At 41.7% G+C, this 21,268-nt stretch overlaps 1 protein-coding gene across 1 annotated transcript in view; it reads right to left on the reverse strand.

Annotated features, from left to right (window-relative positions):
- Positions 1–10,421: 10,421 nt before the first annotated feature.
- APPBP2 (amyloid beta precursor protein binding protein 2) overlaps positions 10,422–21,268 on the reverse strand; it is a gene marked incomplete at both ends in the record, with an annotated part of 77,081 nt that continues 66,234 nt past the window's right edge. The window contains 4 exons of the mRNA XM_080713481.1: positions 10,422–10,675; positions 12,103–12,268; positions 15,358–15,548; positions 20,473–20,558. Of these exons, the coding sequence (XP_080569607.1) occupies positions 10,422–10,675; positions 12,103–12,268; positions 15,358–15,548; positions 20,473–20,558 (697 nt within the window). The remainder of the gene's footprint in view (positions 10,676–12,102; positions 12,269–15,357; positions 15,549–20,472; positions 20,559–21,268) is intronic.

Consider the following 21,268-nt stretch of genomic DNA (forward strand, 5'->3'; position numbering starts at 1 on the left):
CAGGGCCAGGTGGGTGTGTCAAAACTGGGAGACCATGAGTCCAGCGAGGGCACGTTTATAATCCCAGCATTTGGGAGGCTGAGACAGGAGGATCGTGGTTCGTGGACAGCTTCAACTACTTAGTGAGACCCCTTGCAACTAAGGGAGACCCTGTTTCAAAAAATAAAGAATAAAGCCGGGCGTGGTGGCACACGCTTGTAATCCCCGCGCTTGGGAGGCGGAGACAGGAGGATTGCACAGGTTCGAAGCCATCTGCGCTGGCTTAGGAGACCCTGTTTCCAAATAAAAAAGTATAAAAAATAGGTCTGGGAGTGTAGCCCAGAGGTAGAAGGGCTTCCAGGAACCCCAGTACCACCACCAAAAAAAAAAAAAAAAAAAAATAGGTCTGGGAGTGTAGCCTGGAGGTAGAAGGGTTTCCAGGAATCCCAGTACCATAATAATAATAATAATAATAATAATAATAATAATAATAATAATAATAATGATGATGCTGGGAGTATAGCTTAGATATAGATTGCCCCTGGATTCCAATCCCAGTACCTCAAAAATAAATAAATAAATAAATAATAGGTTGGGGGTATTGCTCAAAGGTAGAATGCCCCAGGTTCCATCCCAGTACCGAAAAAAACAAAACAAAAACTAGGGAGACCAAGAGCAGGGGCTGGGTGTTTTCTATCAGCCTGGGGAACAAGGAGGCCAGAAGGGAATAGGCCAGGGTGGGTTTGGACACTTCTTAAAGCTCTTCAGATTCAGGAGTTTATAATCCCCAAAGGGCAGATCACGTCATCGCTCTGCTGAAAACCACCCAACAACTCTTCATGTCACCAAAGTAAAAACTGAAGTCACCGCAGAGGCCCAGGAGGGGCCCTAAGACCTACCCCATCATCCCCTCCGCCTCCCTCCTCCCGATCCTTGAGCCTCGCCGCTGTGCTTGTCAATCAAGCACACCACTCTTCGCTTCTGCCTTCACGGAAACAAAACGCCTGAGGTGACTCACAGGGAGCAGAGGCTCGTTTTGGTTCATGGTTTCAGTTCGTGGTCAGTTGGGCTCGGCGCTTTGGGGCCTGTGGTGGGCAGGGAGTGCAGAGCCGAGCAGGATGCTCCCCTTGCTGGGCGCGGTGGTGCACACCGGTGATCCCAGTATGCGGGAGGCTGAGACAGGAGGATCATAGGTTCAAGATCAGCCTCGGCAACTTAGCGAGATTCTCAGCAACCAAGCAAGACCCTGTTTCAAACTAAAAGTGGGAGCCAGGCGTGGTGGCGCACGCTTGGGATCCCAGTACTTGGGAGGATGAGACAGGAGGATCACAGGTTCATGGCCAGCCTCAGCTACTTAGTGAGGCCCTCTGAAACTTAGTGGGACTCTGTGTCCAAATAAAGAATAAGAGTAATTAAAAAAAGGGCTGGGAGATGTAGCTTGGAGGTAGAATGCCCCTGGTTTAATCCCCAGTAACCCCCTCCCCCACAATTTGGTTATTGGGAATTGTGCTGGTATAAAACATGGATATGTATGTATCACTATAGTATTCTAATAGTTTTTTGTTTTTTGTTTTTTTGTTTGGCGGTACTGGGGTTCCTGGAAGCCCTTCTATCTCCCGGCTACACTCCCAGACCTATTTTATATTTTTATTTGGAAACAGGGTCTCTTAAGCCAACGAGGCTGGTTCCGAACCAGCGTGATCCTCCTGTCTCTGCCTCCCAAGCGCGGGGATTACAAGCGTGCGCCACCATGCCCAGCTTCTAATAGTTTTGAAAGGATAACAAGTGGTAGAGCTGGGTGTCATAAGGTGATTCCGTCTTTATTTTTGCGGTACTGAGGATTGAACCCAGGAGAATCTTATTTCCGTACACCCCCAGCCCTATATTTATTCTTTATTTTGAAACAGGGTTTATGTTGTGGAGCCCAAGTAGCTGAGGCTGGCCACGAACCTGCGATCCTCCTGTCTCAGCTTCCCAAGTACTGCAATTACAAGGTGCACTACCATGCCTGGCTTGGTCCTAGTCTTTTGAGGATGCTAAATACTGATTTCCATTGGTGTAGTGTGTGTGTGTGTGTGTGTGTGTGTGTGTGTGTGTGTGTGTGTTACTGGGAATTGAACCCAGAGATATCCTACCCGTGAGCTACACCCCCAGACCAGTTTTATTTCTTATTTGGAAACAGGGTCTCGCTAGGTTTGCCGAGAGTCTCACTAAATTTCTGAGGCTGGCTTCGAACCTGTGATCCGCCTGCCTCAGCCTCTCAAGTACTGGGATTACAAACGTGCGCCACCATGCCCAACTTGTGATTTCTTAATACATTTAGAATAGTATGTCACAGAGTAGATTTTTTTTGTTAAATAAACCCACAAGTCAGAAAAGTTTACAAGCTGAAAATAGATTTACTACTTCAGGTTATAGAACTATATGGTAACCACCTTAACAAAGTTTTGAATAAAAGGCTGAATTAGTACCAGGAAGTGGCAATCCAAACTTTAAGCATCCCTGGGCCTTTGAGCTTGAAAGATGAATAAGACTTTACCCAGAAAATGGCATTCCACCAAGAAGAAAGAGCAAGCCGAGTGTGGTAATCCCAGTACCTGGGAGGCTGAGACAGGAGGGTCGCAGGTTCGTGACCAGCCTCAGCTACTTAGTGAGACCCTCCTAGTGAGACCCTGTTTCAAAGTAAAGGATTAAAAAAGAAATAGGACTGGAGGTGTAGCTTGGAGGTAGAATGCCCCTGGGCAATCCCCAGCATGAAGGAAAAAAAAAAAAAGAGCATCCAGGCATGCTGACACATACCCGTAATCCCAGTGTTCGGGAAGCTGAGACAGGAGGATCACAGGTTCGAGGACAGCTTCAGCAAGTAAGCAAGTAACAAGACTCATCAACCTAGTGAGACCTCGTTTCCAAAGAAATAAAACTGAGTGTAATGCTAAGGTAGAATGGCTCTGGGTCCCATCCCCAGTACCACCACACACAAAAAAGAGCATGTGCAAGGGTTTAAAATAATGAAAATGTAAAAACAAGCATCTAAAAATTTGGTATTGCTGAAGGTGCAATAAAGCTAGTCTGATTAGTACAGGGTAAAATTTGTCTAAACTTATTTTATTTTTAATTTTTTGGTGCTAGGGGTTGAACCCAGAGGCATTTTACCTCCGAGCTATACCCTCAGCCCTACTTTTTTTTTTGTGTGTGTGTGTGGTACTGGGGGTAGAACCCAGAGGCTTTCTACCTCTGGGCTATACTCCCAGACCTACTTTTTTTTTTATACTTTATTTGGAAACAGGGCCTCACTAAATTGCTGAGAGCCTCACTAAGCAGCTGAGGCTGGCTTCGAACCTGTGCGATCCTCCTGTCTCAGCCTCCCAAGTGCCGTGTTACAAGTGTGCGCCACCACGCCTGGCAGCCCTACATTTTTAAAAAAAATTTTGAAATAGTCTAAATTGTGGAAGGCCTAAGTTGCTGAGGCTGGCTGCAAACCTGTGATCCTTTTGTCTCAGCCTCGTAAGAACTGGGATTACAAGTGTGCGCCACCAACACCCGGCTCTTTTTTATTTTGAAACAGGGTCTTGCTATGTTCCTGAGGTTGGCCTTGATCCTGTGACACTTCTGCTTTAGCCTCCCACATACTGGGATTATAGGTGTGTGCCATAGCTCCTGGCTTAAAATATTTTTATAATTTCTTAAAATGTGGCTTCATTTCCTGTCTTTTAAGTGCTTATTAAGATTTATGTTGACTCATGGTGTTTTTCAAAGATATTTGACCTTGTGTGTGTATGTTACTGGATATTGAATTCAATGAAAATTAATGACATTTTATCCCTGAGCTATACCCCTGGGCCTATTTTATTAATTTATTTATATTTGTGGTACTGGGGATTGAACCTAGCGGCATTCTACCTTCAAGTTACACCCCCAGCCCTATTTTTTATTCTTTATTTTTAAACAGGGTCTCACTGAATTGCAAAGGGCTTCACCAAGTAGCTGAGGCTGTCTGCTAACCGTGATTCTCCTATCTCAGCCTCCCAAATGCTGGGATTAAAATTGTGCGCCACCAGGCCAGATTTCCCATTTTTTAATTTTTTTGTGGTACTGGGGTTCCTGGAAACCCTTCTGCCTCCAGGCTACACTCCCAGACCTATATTTCCTATTTTTTATTTGGAAAGAGTCTCTTAAGCCAGCGCGGCTAGCTTCGAACCTGTGCGATCCTCCTGTCTCCACCTCCTAAGCGGGGATTACAAGCGTGCGCCACCATGCCCGGCTCCCCATTTTATTTTTTAAACAGGGCCTTGGTAGATTAATGAGAGCCTTCTTACTGAGGTTGTCCTTGAACCTGCGATCCTCCAGTCTCAGTCTCCCAAATACTGGGATTACAGGCACATGCCATCATGCCTAATATGACTTTCTCCTTTACGTGGGGAAATGAAAGGCAAAAAGGGTTATAATGGTATAACTCAATATCCTATGGTTCAGAGGCAAGGCTGATCTGAAGGTCCATCTAGGAATATTCTTTTCTCTTTTGGTATGGTACTGGTGATTGAACCCTGAAGTCTATCTCTACCTCCAAGATGCACTCCCAGTCCTATTTTTTAGTCTTTATTTTGAAACAGGGTCTCAGTAGGTTGATGGGCCTCACTACTTACTGAGGCTGGCCTTATACCTGCAATCCTCCTGTCTCAGCCTCCCAAGTACTGAGATTACAAGCATGTGCCACCACACCTGGCTAGTCTAGGACTTTTCTGTTATTTCCAGCAAAACGTTGGAAGATCTCTTTCATCCATATTTTCAACCATTTAGAGTTGAAAGGAGCCAGGCGTGGTGGCGCACGCTTGTAATCCCAGCGCTTAGGAGCCTAAGACAGGAGGATCGCGCAGGTTCGAAGCCAGCCTTGGCTACTTAGTAAGGGTCTCAGCAACTTAGTGAGACCTTGTTTCCAAATAAAGTATAGAATAGGCCTGGGAGTATAGCCCGGAGGTAGAAAAGCCCCTGGGTTCCACCCTCAGTACCACAAAAAATAAAAAAATAAATAAATAAAATAGAGTTGAAAGACTAGGGAAAGGGTGGTAGCTACTTGAAGACCTGTATCCTCCTCCTTGGGCTAACGGAGTGCTCAGATGCTGTTACCATGAAACTCATCTGCCACACAATTTTCTTGAACAAGAGCATCTTGTTCCAGTTTTTCTCACACTGTTCTCTAATAAAAAGTCTGTAAGCTGGGCGTGGTGGCGCACGCTTGTAATCCCCGCGCTTGGGAGGCTGAGACAGGAGGATCGCACAGGTTCGAAGCCAGCCTCAGCTGCTTAGTGAGGCTCTCAGCAACTTAGTGAGACCCTGTTTCCAAATAAAAATATTTAAAAAAAAAATAGGTCTGGGAGGTAGAAAGCCTCTGGGTTCCACCCCCAGTACCACCAAAAAAAAAAAAAAAAAAAAAGTCTGTAAAGCTGGGTGTGGTGGCACATGCTTTGTGTGTGTGTGTGTGTGTGTGGTACTGGGGGTAGAACCCAGGGGCTTTCTACCGCTGGGCTATACTCCCAGACATATTTTTATTTGTAAACAGGGTCTCACTAAGTTGCTGAGAGCCTCACTAAGTAGCTGAGGCTGGCTTTGAACCTGTGTGATTCTGTCTCAGCCTCCCAAGCACTGAGATTACAAGCACGCATCACCACGCCTGGCCATACTTGTAATCTTAGTACTTGGGAGGCTGAGACAGGTGGATACAGTTTCACGGCCAGCCTCTGCTACCTTTAATAAGGCCCTCTGCTACTTAGTGAGACCCTGTTTCAAAATAAGGAATAAAAAATAGGGCTGGGGGTATAGCTCAGAGGTAGAATGCCCATGGGTTCCATCCCCAGTACCATACACACACACACACACACACACACACACACACACACACACACACTCACAATCTGTAAAATTTAAACAATCTTGAGTACTAACCAGAAGCAATCACAACTAAATTGAAAACAGACTATGAATGCAGGAACACTATATTTATTAGGTCAATAATTCATTTTTAGCAATACAAGTACAGAATATATCACAATGCTGGTTACAAACATACTTAGTATGGTTTAATAATTACAAATAATGGTGGGCACTACAAGTTGGTGAGAATGATATGAAAAGTCATTCTGACACAATGAACTGTTTCCAAAAATCTACTAATGACCTTAGCTATTTCTATAGAAAGTATTGTGGCACTAGTAATGAGGATTTCCATGTAAAGAATGTTAATGTTTTTAATTATTCATTAAGAGCTTTTTATTTTGAGCTTGCTAAACTAAAATCCCCTGTTGCTTAACAAAGTATAAAAATAGTACTGACCTGGTAATATTTACTAAAATGTATCATTCGTTCACATCATAAAAGTAGAACTAAATTGAAAACGTTTGGTTACCATGGCAACATGTCTTTCCAGAGTATGAGTATTTAGAAATGGGTGATGTTACACACATGGTACCTGCAACAAGTATCTAGTGATCCAACACTTAACTGCGCACCACAAACCAAGTTTTCTAGATATCTATATAGAGCATATATATTTAATCTTAAATTTTACTTTTGAAAAACATGTGCACTTCAACAAACTCACTAAGGCCACTCATGCTAGATACCTAGGACTGCAAGTAAGAATATTATTTAATAATCCTAAAGCACACTCCTTCAGATCAACAGGGTAAAACCAGTTTACTGCCTAAAACATTCCTGAGATTTGTGGACAAAGAATGACTAGTATTCAAGTTGGAGATCAATCCAAATGCTGTATCTAGAAATCTCCTGGTAACATGAGGTCTTCCAAAGCCAAGAGGTAAAACATGCATTAATTTTTAAAGCAAAAATACAATTCTTAACAAATTTAGTATTTGAGTGTTTTTCCAGTAGTAACTTTGCCATCCAGCAAAAGCAGTGAGGAGGCAGCAAGGCTGTGAATCCTGGGGAAACGTAACAAGTGCTGATTGTAGTGCCTGCTTCTTTGCAAATCATTTCTTCCATTTGGAAAGTGTTTTGTGGCTAAAAGCCTCCATCACAGTTTGGGTATGTGTCTGCTATCTAGCTCTCTGTTTGCACTATTAAGAGAGGCCAGTGGCACTCTTACTATTTAAGATTGCAGCTGTACTTTTTTTTTTCTCTGAGATGGATCTGGCTATGCTGCCCAGGATGGTTCTGAAGTAACTCCCGGGCTCAAGCAATCATCCTACCTCAGTCTCCACAGAGCTGGGACTGCAGGCTGTGTGTATCAAGACACGTGACTTTCTCTATTTTCGCAAGAACTCTGCCTAACAGGCTAGGTACAAAGGTCTCTTATTTTCACAATGCAAGAATACCCGGGCAGGGGTTACTTACTATAAAACAACACCAAGTTCATTTTTAACCAAAGACAAGAGAGCTGATGTAAGAGGAGTCCTTAATCTTTGGACAAAGTCAGCTTTGGAGACCCATAAATTTTATGTTCTTAAAAACTCAACTGGCTCTGTTAAACTGGATGCAAAGTATCGACTACCCCGAGCAGCATGTGCGAGTTCCCTGATGCCCCCAACTTACTGAGTAGCACCAAACTTTAAAGAAAAATACTGGGCAGAAATCAGGGAAGGATAAGACCAAGGGTCTTTTTTTTTGAGTAAGAACTCAGAGGCATTCTACTTCTAAGTTATACCCCCAGCGCAATTTTATTTGGAAACAGTGTCTCACTAGGTTGAGGAGGGTCTAAGATGTCAAGGCTGAAGGGCCTATGTTGTCAAGGTTGGCTTCAAACCTGTGATCCTCCTGTCTCAGCCGCTCAAGTACGACATGGTTTTCAAAGGCCTTCTTAAAAATGACTCCACTGAACCTTCAGAAAATTCTTCAAGCTGGCTAGGGCTTCCTTCACACAACCCCACCTATATGTAGAAAGTTGGTGCAAGCTATTGTTTAGTGAGGTAAATTCCATTCTTTCAGTTCTTATTTTTACTGTCATCATTCATGGCTGCATTCGCCTTTCCAACCCTAAATCTCCTCAGTATAGGGAAATCTTACACTTACTGTCACATCATATCGTTACCATAAACACAGAAATCTTTTTTCTTCATCAGAGTATAGGCATCACATCAATGTTTATGGGCTAAGAACTATATTAAATATGTGATATTAAGGAGAAACTCATGGGTGATGCGTGTGGAAAACAACTGGCTGCCGGCTGACGTCATCCCATGTGATCCTAGGCTTCCACAAACCCTGTTTCTTTAGCACTGACTGTGAGCCGAGTTCAGACTGAGTTAGGGAGGGTGAGGCCTTAAGTCATTTTCTTGATTTTATCCTAGGAAACGCTGTATGTGCACTAAACCCAAAAATACATAATTAAAAAAAACTTCATGTAGAAACGTAAATTTCAAAATATTTATTGAAAAACAATTTCTCATGACATTCCTAAACCACAAACATACCATAGGACTCTAAATAACCCATAAAAGTATACAAAGCCTATCCTGAAAATATCTTTGGAGGTATTAAATATATAGGCCCATGAGGATAGAGCTAAGCAACTTAAAATGTTAGTCCTTGGTCACACAGACTATTTGGTAATTAAGAAGGTGCCTCTTGGCTTCAGTTTCAAATAACAGGGAGGGGGATCAGCTATATAAACTGTAGGTGTGCCAGTTTATTCTTTCTATAATCTAAAAATAAAGACTCAATCTGAAGATAAACTCAGGTTTCTAAATCACAAAGCCATCATCTCAGGGCGTGGGCTTGCTTCAACTCCCAGTACACCGCCCCCCCGGGGACTCAACTGCATGGCTCACAGCAAGACTGCAAACGACACTCTCCAACAGGCTGATGTTGGGAAGTTCAAAGAAGCACTTAAAATAAAATCTGAAATCTCTAATTTTCCTGTACTCTATGTGATAGACAGTTTAGGTTTTTTCCCCCTCACCCAATGTGCATGTTAAAAGAAAATCAAAGTTCCACACACATCCACTCACCCTAGACTACCCCAAGCATTAGCCAGGAGCAACATCTCTACCAGCCAAGTCATGAACCCCTGAAAATAGGGGAGAAACCCAGATTCTTAAGTACAGAGGCACCGGAAGGGCCTCCAGCCTAAGAATTGAGGTAACAGCAAAAGACCTTTTTGTTTCTTGGTTTGCTACATGTCACAACTTCTCAAGTCGAAACATTACTCATAAGTAAACAAACTGGCTTAAAAAATTAAAACCCAATAAATGGAAAGACAAATTGGTGAAACAGACATATCATAAGGGGACTTTTCTATTTAACTCCTGGATTTCAAACACAATGACTTGGTTGCACTATTATTTACCAGAAAAATGAAGGACTTTCTAAGAAGACAAATTTTGGGGCATTCAATTTCCTTAATCCCCACAAGCAACATAGTAACCTAAAGTTCCCATCTGGACATGCTATTTCATGACTCTTAGCCAATATACTTTAATGCACTGATTATTACGCAACATTTAAGAGGAGGGTGGTGGCTGCAGCAGGTATTTATAGACCTGCCGTCTGGTCTGTGTACCTGATTACAGACATACACCACTGAAACCGCCAAATTTCCCTAGTTCGGCATCTATTCTATGAATATAATTTTTGCATTATCATTTTTCATAATATATCTAAGTGATTCTATTGATAAAGGCATATACAGGGGCTAAAATAATAATATAAAGCCTCTGGTCCAAATAACCACCTTCTGCATTAGGATGGTCCATTTTAGATCCTCCTGGTCCAGTGAGCTACGCTATTAAGAGTATCTTGCATTGTTGTAACAAAAACAAACAAACAAACAAGAGTTAAAACTTCTGGTCTCTCAAATTTGCTATTACTTACAGATCAACACTGGTCCAGTTCAGATGAATGTGACAGTCCTTCCCTTGTATAGAGTTCAGGAGTGGTTGCAGCCACTTCTATGGGTAAGGTGGCCAAACCTCAAGTTAGGATGTCCCTCTTTTATTAGTACTTGTGTTAACTTTTCTATACTGCATATAAAGATTTTTTTCCCATAAAAGTTCTTTATAATACAGTATTGAATTTCTTCACAAGGAAGAATTTTATGTTAAAAAGTTGTTAAAATCATCCTTACATAATAAGAATGCAACTCTTTTAAACTCTTAAATAGTTTTATTTAGGGTTTTTTTTTTTAAACTTTCAGGCTTTCTGCAAAATGAATTATTTTTTAAAAAGAAAAAAAAATTCCTGTTGTTTGTTCTACTAGGTTGCAAATGTGGGCCAGACTACTTTATACATGCGGTACATGCTGAATATAACTGAATATATATGCTTATTCTACGGACACTCTGCAAGATAGGGATTACCCAAAATAGGGTCTTCAATGGACTGGACCAGTGTTTCAATGCAAATTCCAGCCCCCAAAAACAACATGGTTTTGATTTCACAGTATGAATTCCCTGGAATCTGGGAAAAAGTAATTGATTAACTGAGGTCCTTCCTCAGCAGCTTGGTCCCTCAATATTCTGAGAAATCAGGAAGGACTGCACCACTTCTTCAGTGGACTGGGGGCTGGTGTTGACGTCTTCAAGGGCATCGGTCACTGAATACTGCCGATCTCGCAACCGGTTCCAGTTAGACAGAACATTGTGATATTCAAACACTTTCTCATAATTTCCAATGGAGTTGTAAAGTTTGATGAGACCTCGGTAATCATATTCTAGTCCACTGTAGCCTTCACCAAAAAGTTTCTTCCCTAAAAGTAAAAAATAAATAAAAAGAGAATAATAAAAAAGTTTAGCCTCCACAACTCAGTGAGACCCGGTTTCAAAATAAAGAATAAAAATTGGGCCGAGGGTGTAGCTCGGAGGTCGAATGCCCCTGGGTTCCATCCCCAGACCCGCAAAAAAAAAAAAAAAAAAAAAAAAGTTTAGGTAATGAAGTAAGTTTGTTCAACACAAACACTAGTTTAATTCTTTAAATAGGTTGGCTTGGTTTTATTTTCCTGAAAGGAACAGATAAAATTCCTTTATCAGCACTTGTAAAACCTTTTGCATTTTGGGACTAAGCAGGTAACTCAATATAGTATGGCTAATGGGGGACACCTGTATACATGAATGCATGACTATGACAAAGGGAAAAGGACAATCTTTGAAGAAATGGTCCTGGGTTGACAGCATGTGCATATGGGGTAAAAAATGAAATTTGATCCCTAGCTCTACCAAAAATAGATTTTAGGTTTGTAAATCTAAATGTGAATGGTTAAACAAAGTTTCGTCTAAAAGAGTACCTTCATTACTTTGGGGTAAGAAAAAATTTCTTAAACTGAATACAAAAAGGTGCTAACCACACACACACACAAAAGATTTATGTATTTAGCTACATTAAAACAAAGGAAACCCAGGTGGTGGCACATGCTTGTAACCCCAGTGCTTACTCGGGAGTCCGAGAAAGGAGCATCACAGGTTCGAGGATAGCCTCAGCAAGTAGTAAGACTCTCATCAACCTAGTGAGACCCTGTTTCAAGATAAACATAAGAAACAGGGCTGGGGGTATAGCTCAGACGAAGAATGCCACTGGGTTCAATGCCTAGCACCACACACACACACACAACTGAATGAATGAATGACTTCTCTCAAAAAAGAATTATCTGCAATATGTAATGAATAAAGGACTTGTTCTATCTACAGTATATAAAATAACCAGTATATAAAATGTTCCACAAATGACAGGAACATGACAAGACAATCCAATATGAAAACGGACAAGGTTTAACAGGCAGGTCACAAGATGATGGCCACACCTTGTTTTGTAATGCCCTGAAGTGGAAACAACCCAAATGTGCCACAAGTGCATTAACAGTGGAATGGATAAATAATGACACACTAATCCAATAAAATATCATATTACACTCGAAATTACTGACAGTAAATGCTCACCGAGAAAAGTCAGACATAAAAATATACGTTGTCTGACTCCATTTATATCAAATTCAGAAACAGGTGAATTTGATCTTCCATGTTAAAGACAGGAGAAGGGAGGGACAATCAACGCACAGATAGTTGAAAATGTTCTCTGGAGCTCTAAACCCATTTATATCTCAGTAATAACATTGCCCTTTAACAACATAAAAGACATGTTTATCTGAGTCAAATGGCTATAGAAAATTTAAAGGTAACATACCAATCGCTATCGATCGTAAATAAAGTTTCTCAGCATTTTCATACTGACTCATGTCATAATTATATAAAGAAGCCAGATGTCCCACTGAAAGGGCTACTTCATAATCTTCTTGACCAAGAAGTTGCTCTTTAATCTGAATTGCTTTGATGTGCATTTCTTCAGCTTCCTGAAAAATGATTGTGTGGAATCGTCTGTTAACACTTTTTTTTTGCGAGTCTGGGGATGGAACCCAGGGGCATTCTACCTCCTACACCTCCTGCCCTATTTTTTATTCTTTATTTTGAAACAGGGTCTCACTGAGTTGCAGAGGGCCTCACTAAGTAGCTGAGGCTGTCCGTGAACCACCATCCTCCAGTCTCAGCCCCCTGAATGCTGGGATTACAAGCGTGCCCACCACGCCCGGCTCACTTTTTCTTATGTAAACATTTCTTACCAGTGAGCAAGATCCTTCTAAATGCCAAAGACTGCCTATGAATGCCAAAAGGCAAAAAGATCAAAGAACACACTATTTTATTTCAGAAATTGCCAATGGGAAACATTACTAGTTTTTGGAAACTGCACATAAGCTAACAACAGTAACAGTGTGTTATGCCAGAAGTGACACAAATAACTTCTTTAGGTAATAAAAAAATTGTTAGACGGGTGTGGTGGTGCATGCTTGTAATCCCAGCATTTGGGAGGCTGAGACCGGAGAATAGTGGTTCAAGGACAGCCTCAGCTACTTAGTGAGGCCCTCCTTAACCTTAGTGAGACCCTGTTTCAAAATAAAGAGGAAAATTAACAGCTGGGAGTGGTGGTACACGCTTCTAATTCCAGTACGTACTGGGGAGGCTGAGACAGGAGGATTGCAGATTTGTGGCCAACCTCAGGTACTTAGTGAGGTTCTCCACAACTTAGTGAGACCCTGTTTCAAAATAAAGAATAAACCCAGGCGTAATCTTGTAATCCCAGCATTTGGGAGGCTGAGTCAGGAGGGTCATAGTTACAGGATAGCCTCAGCTACTTAGTGAGGCCCTTTGCAACTTGGTGAGACCCTGTTTAAAAAAAAAAAAAAAAAAAAAAAGAATAAAAACAGGTTTGGGGGTGTATCTTGGAGGTAGAATCCCTCTGGGTTCCATCCCCAGCCAGCCAGCCAGCCAGCCCCCCCCCCCCCCCACACACACACAAAAATAGGGCTGAGTGTGTAGCTCAGAGGTAGAATGTCCCTGGGTTCAATCCCTAGTACAGCAAAAAAGAAGAAAATTAGCAAAATTAGCTGTCAAAAAAAAAAAAAAAAAAAAAAGATGTATGACTACAATGCAAAAATAAAAAGATAAAAAGTATATATATAAAAAAATTTTTAACTGAAGCCGGGTGTGGTGGTGCACGCTTGTAATCCCAGCATTCGGGAGACTGAGACCGGAGGATCGCAGTTCACAGACAGCTTCAGCTACTTAGTGAGGCCCTCTGCAACTCAGGGAGACCCGATTTCAAAATAAAGAATAAAAAATAGGGCTAGGGGTATGGATTGAAGGTCGAATGCCCTCGGGTACCATCCCCAGACCGCCCCCCCCCCCAAATCAACTGAACCTTGTTAAGGTAGTAATTAATGTACACTTTATTTTTACTTAATAATTTTTATTTCCACTGATATATATATATATATATATCAGTGGAAATGAATATATATATAAAATCAGGCAAAAATAAGCATTTTAGAAAAGACTCATTCTTTCCTTAATGTTAAGCCCAAAATGGATACTATTAAAAAATTGTAATTCAAGTCAGGTGTGGTGGCACAGGCTTGGAATTCCAGTACTTGGGAGGCTGAAACAAGAGGATCACAGATTCACAGCCATCCTCAGCTTAGAGAGACCTATTTCAAAATAAAGATAAAAAAAAATAGGACTGGGGGTGTAGCTCGGAGGTAGAATGCCCTGGGATACAATCCCCAGTTCCAAAACATACACACACACACACACACACACACACACACACACACACACACTATAACACAAAGTTCTAAAAGATTTAAAGTCCATAATTTTATTAAAATAGTAAGCAATAATTATCAGCTAATAATTATACAACTAACTCTTACTACTAGTTTCTGATATTTCTTCCATACTTACTGTGTGCTGGACATTCTGTGAAGAGCTATACATACTTAGCTAAGAAATATATCTGAAGTCTAACTATAGAAATCATATTAAGCTTTTTTATGGTACTGGGGATTGAATCCAGAGGCCTTCTACCTCAAACCTATATCCTACCCTGATTTTATTTCTTATTTGGAAATAGGGTCTCACTAGGTTGCTGAGAACTTGCTAAGTTGTCAAGGCTGGCTGTAAACCTGTGATCCTCCTGTCTCAGCCTCCCAAGTACTGGGATTACAAGCATGTGCTACCACACTTGGCCTTTTTGATTTGACATGTTTCTTATTTGTCATGGTACTGATTTTCTAATTTTGATTGACTGCAGTACTAGAGATTGAATCCAGAGACATTCCACCTCTGAGCTTTACCCCATCCCTATTCCTGCCCCCCCCCCCCAATACTGGGGATTAAACCCAGAGGCATTCTACCTCTGAGCTACACATTCCAGCCCTAGCTTTTTATTCTTCTTTTTCCCCCTGCAGGTCTAGGGATAGAACCCAGGGGCATTCAACCTCTGAGCTATACCCACTGTCCTATTTTTTTATTATTTAATTTGAAACAGGGTCTCACTAGGTTGAAGAGGGGCTCACTAAGTAGCTGAGGCTGCCTGCAAACCACAATCCTCTGGTCTCAGCCTCACAAATGCTGGGATTACAAGCGTGCACCACCAGGCCTGGCAGTTTTTTATTCTTTATTTTGAAATAGGGTCTGAGTTACGGAGGGTATCACTAAGTAGTTGAGACTGGCTTTGAACCTGTGGTTCTCCTGTCTCAGCCTCCAAAGTACTAGGACTACAAGCATGCACCACTACGCTCAGCTTCCCCAGCCCCATTTTTATTCTTTTTTGAAACAGGGTCTCATTAAGTTGTGGAGGGAATCACTAAGTAACTGAGGCTGGCCACAAACCTATGATTCTCCTGTCTCAGCCATCCAGGGATTGCAAGCATGCGCCACCAGGCCTGGCTCTTTTGTTTATATTTTGACTATGTTGTTTAATATTACCTATTTTCTTGATTCCTTTGTGGAATGAGGTAGGAATATAATGAATGTATATTTTATATCTTAAGATTTCTATTTTAAGATTATTTATTATTTAGGGAGAGAAAAAATATACTCCTACCTTAAATTTTCTCATTGACTGATAAAGTCTTCCAAGGTTACCATAGTGTTTTGCAGTCTGTACATTAAATTCCCCAAAAGCTTTTTTAGCTAGCTGAAGTGAAGACAGGTGCAAATCATGAGCTTCTTGAAGCAGCCTTTGTTCAGTTTCCTTGTTATGACAGTCAATTGCAATCTCCTCTAAAATAAGTGCTGAGTAAAGAAAGCAGCAGATTAGTGGACTCCAAAGCCACTTACCACCCCAAACAGGACATTTAAATGAAAATTAAACACAGCAAATATTTATTGAGTATGTTCATATGGAATCATGGTTTAGAACTGATCAACATTATAATACTCCATTTTATCACACAGTACACTTTTGGGGAAGCCATTCTATTTTGGACAGTGTACTGAATTCAAATTTAAGAAGAATAATAGTACACATCAAATTATTTTGCAAAATTAGCTTCTATCATAATAGACTGTTATACTTTACCACTGAGAATTTGTTTCTTCAAGTAAATAGTAGATGGGAGTGGGAATGCAAACCTCTAACTCCAGTACTTGGGAGGTTAAGGCAGAAGAATCACAAGTTCAAGGTCAGCCTGAGAAATTTAGTGAGACCTTGTTTCAAAAAACAACAAAAAACCCCCCTGTAAACTGGTTGTGGTGGCACACACTTATAATCCCAGTACTTGGGAGGATGAGACAGGAGGATCCCACAGGTTCAAAGCCAGCATCAGCTACTTAGTGAGGCTCTCAGCAACTGAGTGAGACCCCGTTTCCAAATAAAGTATTAAATAGGTCTGGGAGTGTAGTCCAGAGGTAGAAAGCCCCTGGGTTCCACCCTCAGTGCCACAAAATAACTAACTAAATAACTAAAAGAACTGTGTAGCTTGGTGGTAAAGTAGCCTTGGGTTCAATTCCTAATACATAAGAATGATAGATAAGATAGATGGGTGAATGAATAAATAGTAGAAAGAGGGAAATTTTCTTTTGTGCTACTGAAGACCGAACCCAGGGGCACTGTCCTCCTTGCTATACCCCAGCTCTATTTTGTTCATTATTTCAAAACAAGGTTTCCCTAAATTGCTGAGGGCCTCACTAAGTTGCAGAGGCTTCATTTGAACCTGAGATCCTCCTGTCTCATCATTAGGAACTGGGGTCACAGATGTGGGCTCCCACGTCCAGCTGAGGTGCGTACGTGTGTGCATGTGTTTGTTTTTCTAGGGACTGAACCCGAGCATATTCTGCATCTAAGCTATAGCTCACCCAGCTGAAAGAAAGAGAGAGAGAGAGAGAGAGAGAGAGAGAGAGAGAGAGTGTGTGTGTGTGTGTGTGTGTGTGTGTGTGTGTGTGTGTGTGTGTGAGGGATTGAACCCAGGGGTATTCTGCATCTAAGCTATACCTCCAGACCTATTTTAATTTTTATTTTGAAACAGCGTCTCATTAAGTTGTGGAGGGCCTTGCTAGGCCTCAAAACTGCAATCCTCCTGTCTTACCCTCTCAAGTCCTAAGACTGATAGAAATTTTTTTAAGTTATGAAACAGCCGGGCGTGGTGGCGCATGCTTGTAATCCCAGCGTTTGGGAGGCTGAGACAGGAGGATTGCACGGGTTCGAAGCCAGCCTCAGCTACTTAGTGAGGCTTCCAGCAACTTAGTGAGACCCTGTTTCCAAATAAAATATAAAAAAGGTCTGGGAGTATAGCTAGGAGGTAGAAAGCCTCTGGGTTCCACCCCCAGTACCACCAAAATAAAGAACAAAAAATAGGGCAGGGGGTGTACTGTGGAGGTGGCATGCCCCTGAGTTCTGTCCCCAGTACGGCAAAAATAAATAAATAAATAAATAAATAAATAAATAAAGTTATGAAACTGTGTCAAGGAGTACCTAATAAGCACTTTCTGAAAGTTTTGAAACCACCCTTTATAAAACATGAACTTTAACCAAGTACAACTTAAAGAAATAGTCTCTTCATTACAGCAATCCAATCAGGCCAGATGACATTTCACTTTTAAGATAAATTCAAAGCTGGGTGTGATGGTACACACCTGTCATCTCAGTAACTGGTATTTGGGAGGCTGAGACAGGAGAATTGCAGGTTTGAGGCTAGCCTCAAAAACTTTGCAAGACTATGTTCCAAATAAAAAATAAAATAGGGCTTGAGGAGTAGCTTGTAGGTAGAATGTCTGTTCCTGGGTTCAATCTCAGCCATTAAAAATAAATAAAGATGCATTATAGAGTTTGAATTTCCATCTAAAACCTTAAGAATATACATATTACCAAGTAATTTCCTTCCTTCCTTCCTTCCTTCCTTCCTTCCTTCCTTCCTTCCTTCCTTCCTTCCTTCCTTCCTTTCTTTCTTCTTTCTTTTTTTGTAGTACCAGACTAAACCTCTGGCCCTATTTTATTCCTTATTTTGAAGCAGGATCTCACCAAGTTGCAGAGAGCCTCCAAAATCACCGAGGCTGGCTGCAAACCTGGGATCCTCCTGTCTCAGCCTCCAAGTACTTAAATTACAAGCATGCACCATTTATTTAAGAAATTTTCATTTCTTAAAAATTGATTATGTGGCCGGGCATGGTGGCACACACTTGTAATCCCCCCGGAGGCGGAGACAGGAGGATCACGCATATTTGAAGTCACCCTCAGCTGGCTTAAGAGACCCTGTTTCCAAATAAAAAATATAAAATAGGTCTGGAAGTGTAACCCGGAGGTAGAGGGTTTTCAGGAACCCCAGTACCACCAAAAAAAAAAAAAAAAAAAAAAAAAAAAAAGATTATGTGGGAGCCGGGCATGGCACATGCGTGTAATCCTCGAGCTTGGGAGGCTGAGACAGGAGGATCACACAGGTTCAAAGTCAGCCTCAGCTACTTAGTGAAACTCTCAGCAACTTAATGAGACCTTGTTTCCAAATAAAGTATAAACTAGGTCTGGGAGTATAGCCTGGAGGTAGAAAAGATCCTGGGTTTCACCCCCAGGACCAAAAAATAAAAAATAAAAAAAATAAAAAAAGATTATGTGGAGCCGGGCATGGTGGCGCACGCTTGTAATCCCCGCGCTTGGGAGGCAGAGACAGGAGGATTGTGCAGGTTCGAAGCCAGCCACGCGCGCTGGTTTAGGAGACCCTGTTTCCAAATAAAAATGTAAAAAAATAGGTCTGGGAGTGTAGCCCGGAGGTAGAAGGGCTTCCAGGAACCCCAGTACCACCAAAAAAAAAAAAAAAAAAAAAAAAAAAAGATTATGTGGAGCCAGGTGTGGTGGCTCACACTCGTAATCCCAGCATTTGGGAGGCTGAGACAGGAGGATCATGGTTTGAGGACAGCCTCAGCTACTTAGTGAGGCTCTATGCAACTCAGTGAGACCATGTTTCAAAATAAAGAATAAAAAATAGGGCTAGGCATATAGCTCAGAGGTAGAATGCCCCTGGGTTCCATCCCCAGTAACACACACACACACACACACACACACACACACACACACACACAAACACGATTATGTGCACAGGAGAGGTAAAAAAAAGTTTTATTTCACTGTAGCATTTTATTTATTTTTTAAATTTATTTTGATATTGGGGATTGAACCCAGGGGCATTCTGTCTGCAAGCTACATCCCCAGTCCTATTTTATTTTTATTTTCAAACAGGGTCTTGCTAAGTTGATGAAGAGACTCACTACCTTAGAGGTATCCTTGAACCTGTGATCCTCCTATCTCAGCCTAAGGTAAAAAAAAAAAAATACAAAGGGTCAGTAAAAGACAGCTACTTAGTAAGGCCCTCTGTAACTTAGTGAGATTCTCTGTTTCAAAAATAAAGAATAAACTGGGCGTGGTGGCGCACGCTTGTAATCCCCGCGCTTGGGAGGCGGAGACAGGAGAATCATGCAGGTTCAAAGCCAGCCTTGCTGGTTTAAGAGACCCTGTTTCCAAATAAAAAAATAAAAATGAGTCTGGGAGTGTAGCCTGGAGGTAGAAGGGTTTCCAGGAATCCCAGTACCACCAAAAATAAATAAATAAAAAATAAAGAATAAAAGCCAGGCTTGGTAGCACACGCTTGTAATCCCAGTACTTGGGAGGCTGAGATAGGAGGATCTTGGTTCCAAACCAGCCTCAACTATTTAGTGAGGCTCTCAGCATCTTAGGGAGATCTGATTTCAAAATAAAGAATAAGCCGGGCATGGTAGCACACGCTTGTAATCCCCAGGCTTGGGAGGTGGAAACAGGAGGATCACACAGGTTCGAACCGCGCTGGCTTAAGAGACCCTGTTTCCTGCCGGGTGTGGTGGCACCTGCTTGTAATCCCTGCGCTTGGGAGGCAGAGACAGGAGGATCGCGCAGGTTCCAAGCCAGCCTTGCTGGCTTAAGAGACCCTGTTTCCAAATAAAAATATAAAGAATGGGTCTGGGAGTGTAGCCCGGAGGTAGAAGGGCTTCCAGGAACCCCAGTACCACCCAAGGGAAAAAAAAAAATCCCATACCTTTAAGTCAGGCACGATGGCGCATGCCAGTAATCCCCGCGCTTGGGAGGCTGAGACAGGAGGATGGCACAGGTTCAAAGCCAGCCTCAGCTACTGAGTGAGGCTCTCAGCAACTTAGTGAGACCCTGTTTCCAAATAAAGTATAAAATAGGTCTGGGAGTGTAGCCCAGAGGTGGAAGGGTTCAATCCCCAGTACCACCAAAAGTAAATAAATAAATAAATAAATAATAAAATAAAATGCAAAGGACTGGGACGTAAGCTCAGTGGTAGAGCACTTGTCTAGCATGTACGAGACTGTGGGTTTAATCCCCGGGAAGGGGTGGGAGAAGTCCTGCATTAGAAAGCTAAAGCTATGAAGTCCATTTCCAGTATTCTACCATGCTACTGCAGAAGCATGTTATCTCTGTTCTCATAATAAATCAATGCATACATGACTAAATTACGAGAGACAAAAAGAAAAAATTAACCACACTGTATGAGAGAAATGCATAATTTCACGAAAAACCTCTGGCAACCCTTACGTAGCAATGAGAACACTGGCAATTTCAGCAATATGCAGGCACAATCTAAACCTACTACCTCTAAGAAAAGAAACCAATGCCCCTAATTTATGCTCTAAATCATGAATTTAAAACTCTGTGAGACTAGATTATAAAGGATACCTTTCACCCTCTTTGAAGAAGCCAAAAGAAGATGATCCTCAGGTAGGATGTGGGTAATGATACCAATAGCTCTTTCTGCATGAAACCTGAAACACAGACAGATATAGTTTGGGATTTCTTCTTGGCTACAAATTATTTAACAAGCACCTTAAAAAATGACAATCTATAATACTGGTACAAAGTACCTCTAAAACTGTGATAAAGCCTTTTTGTTTCAATTTTCCAATTTATTGTAGAACTTTTTAACATCCAGTGATTTTCACCTCCCTCAAAGTAAAATAGGAAGTCCTAAGCCAGGTGTGGTGGCGCACGCTTGTAATCCCCGCGCTTGGGAGGCTGAGACAGGAGGATCACACAGGTTCAAAGCCAGCCTCAGCTACTAAGTGAGGCTCTCAGCAACTTAGTGAGACCCTGTTTCCAAAATAAAATATAAAATGGGTCTGGGAGTATAGCCCGGAGGTAGAAAGCCTCTGTGTTCCACCGCCAGTACCACACACACACACACACACACACACACACACACACAAAAGGAATAGGAAGTCCTATGGCCTCCCACGGGTGTCATGTCTCTCTGACCTGATCTCTTACCACTCTCAGGTTATTCCTCTCTTTGCCCTCTAGCCACCTACGCCCAGCAGTTGCCTAACATGCAAAGTATGTTCTCACCTTGTATTTGCTTTAGCCTTGTTCTGCATCCAAATCGCTCACTCAAACTGAACAGGTCTTTCCAGAGTGGACTGTATAAAGGTCCCTAAAAATAGTTGAGTGCAGTGACACACACCCATAATCTCAGCAC

The sequence above is a fragment of the Muscardinus avellanarius genome (genome assembly GCF_963383645.1).
Source record: "Muscardinus avellanarius genome assembly, chromosome: 16".
Classification (NCBI taxonomy): domain Eukaryota; kingdom Metazoa; phylum Chordata; class Mammalia; order Rodentia; family Gliridae; genus Muscardinus; species Muscardinus avellanarius.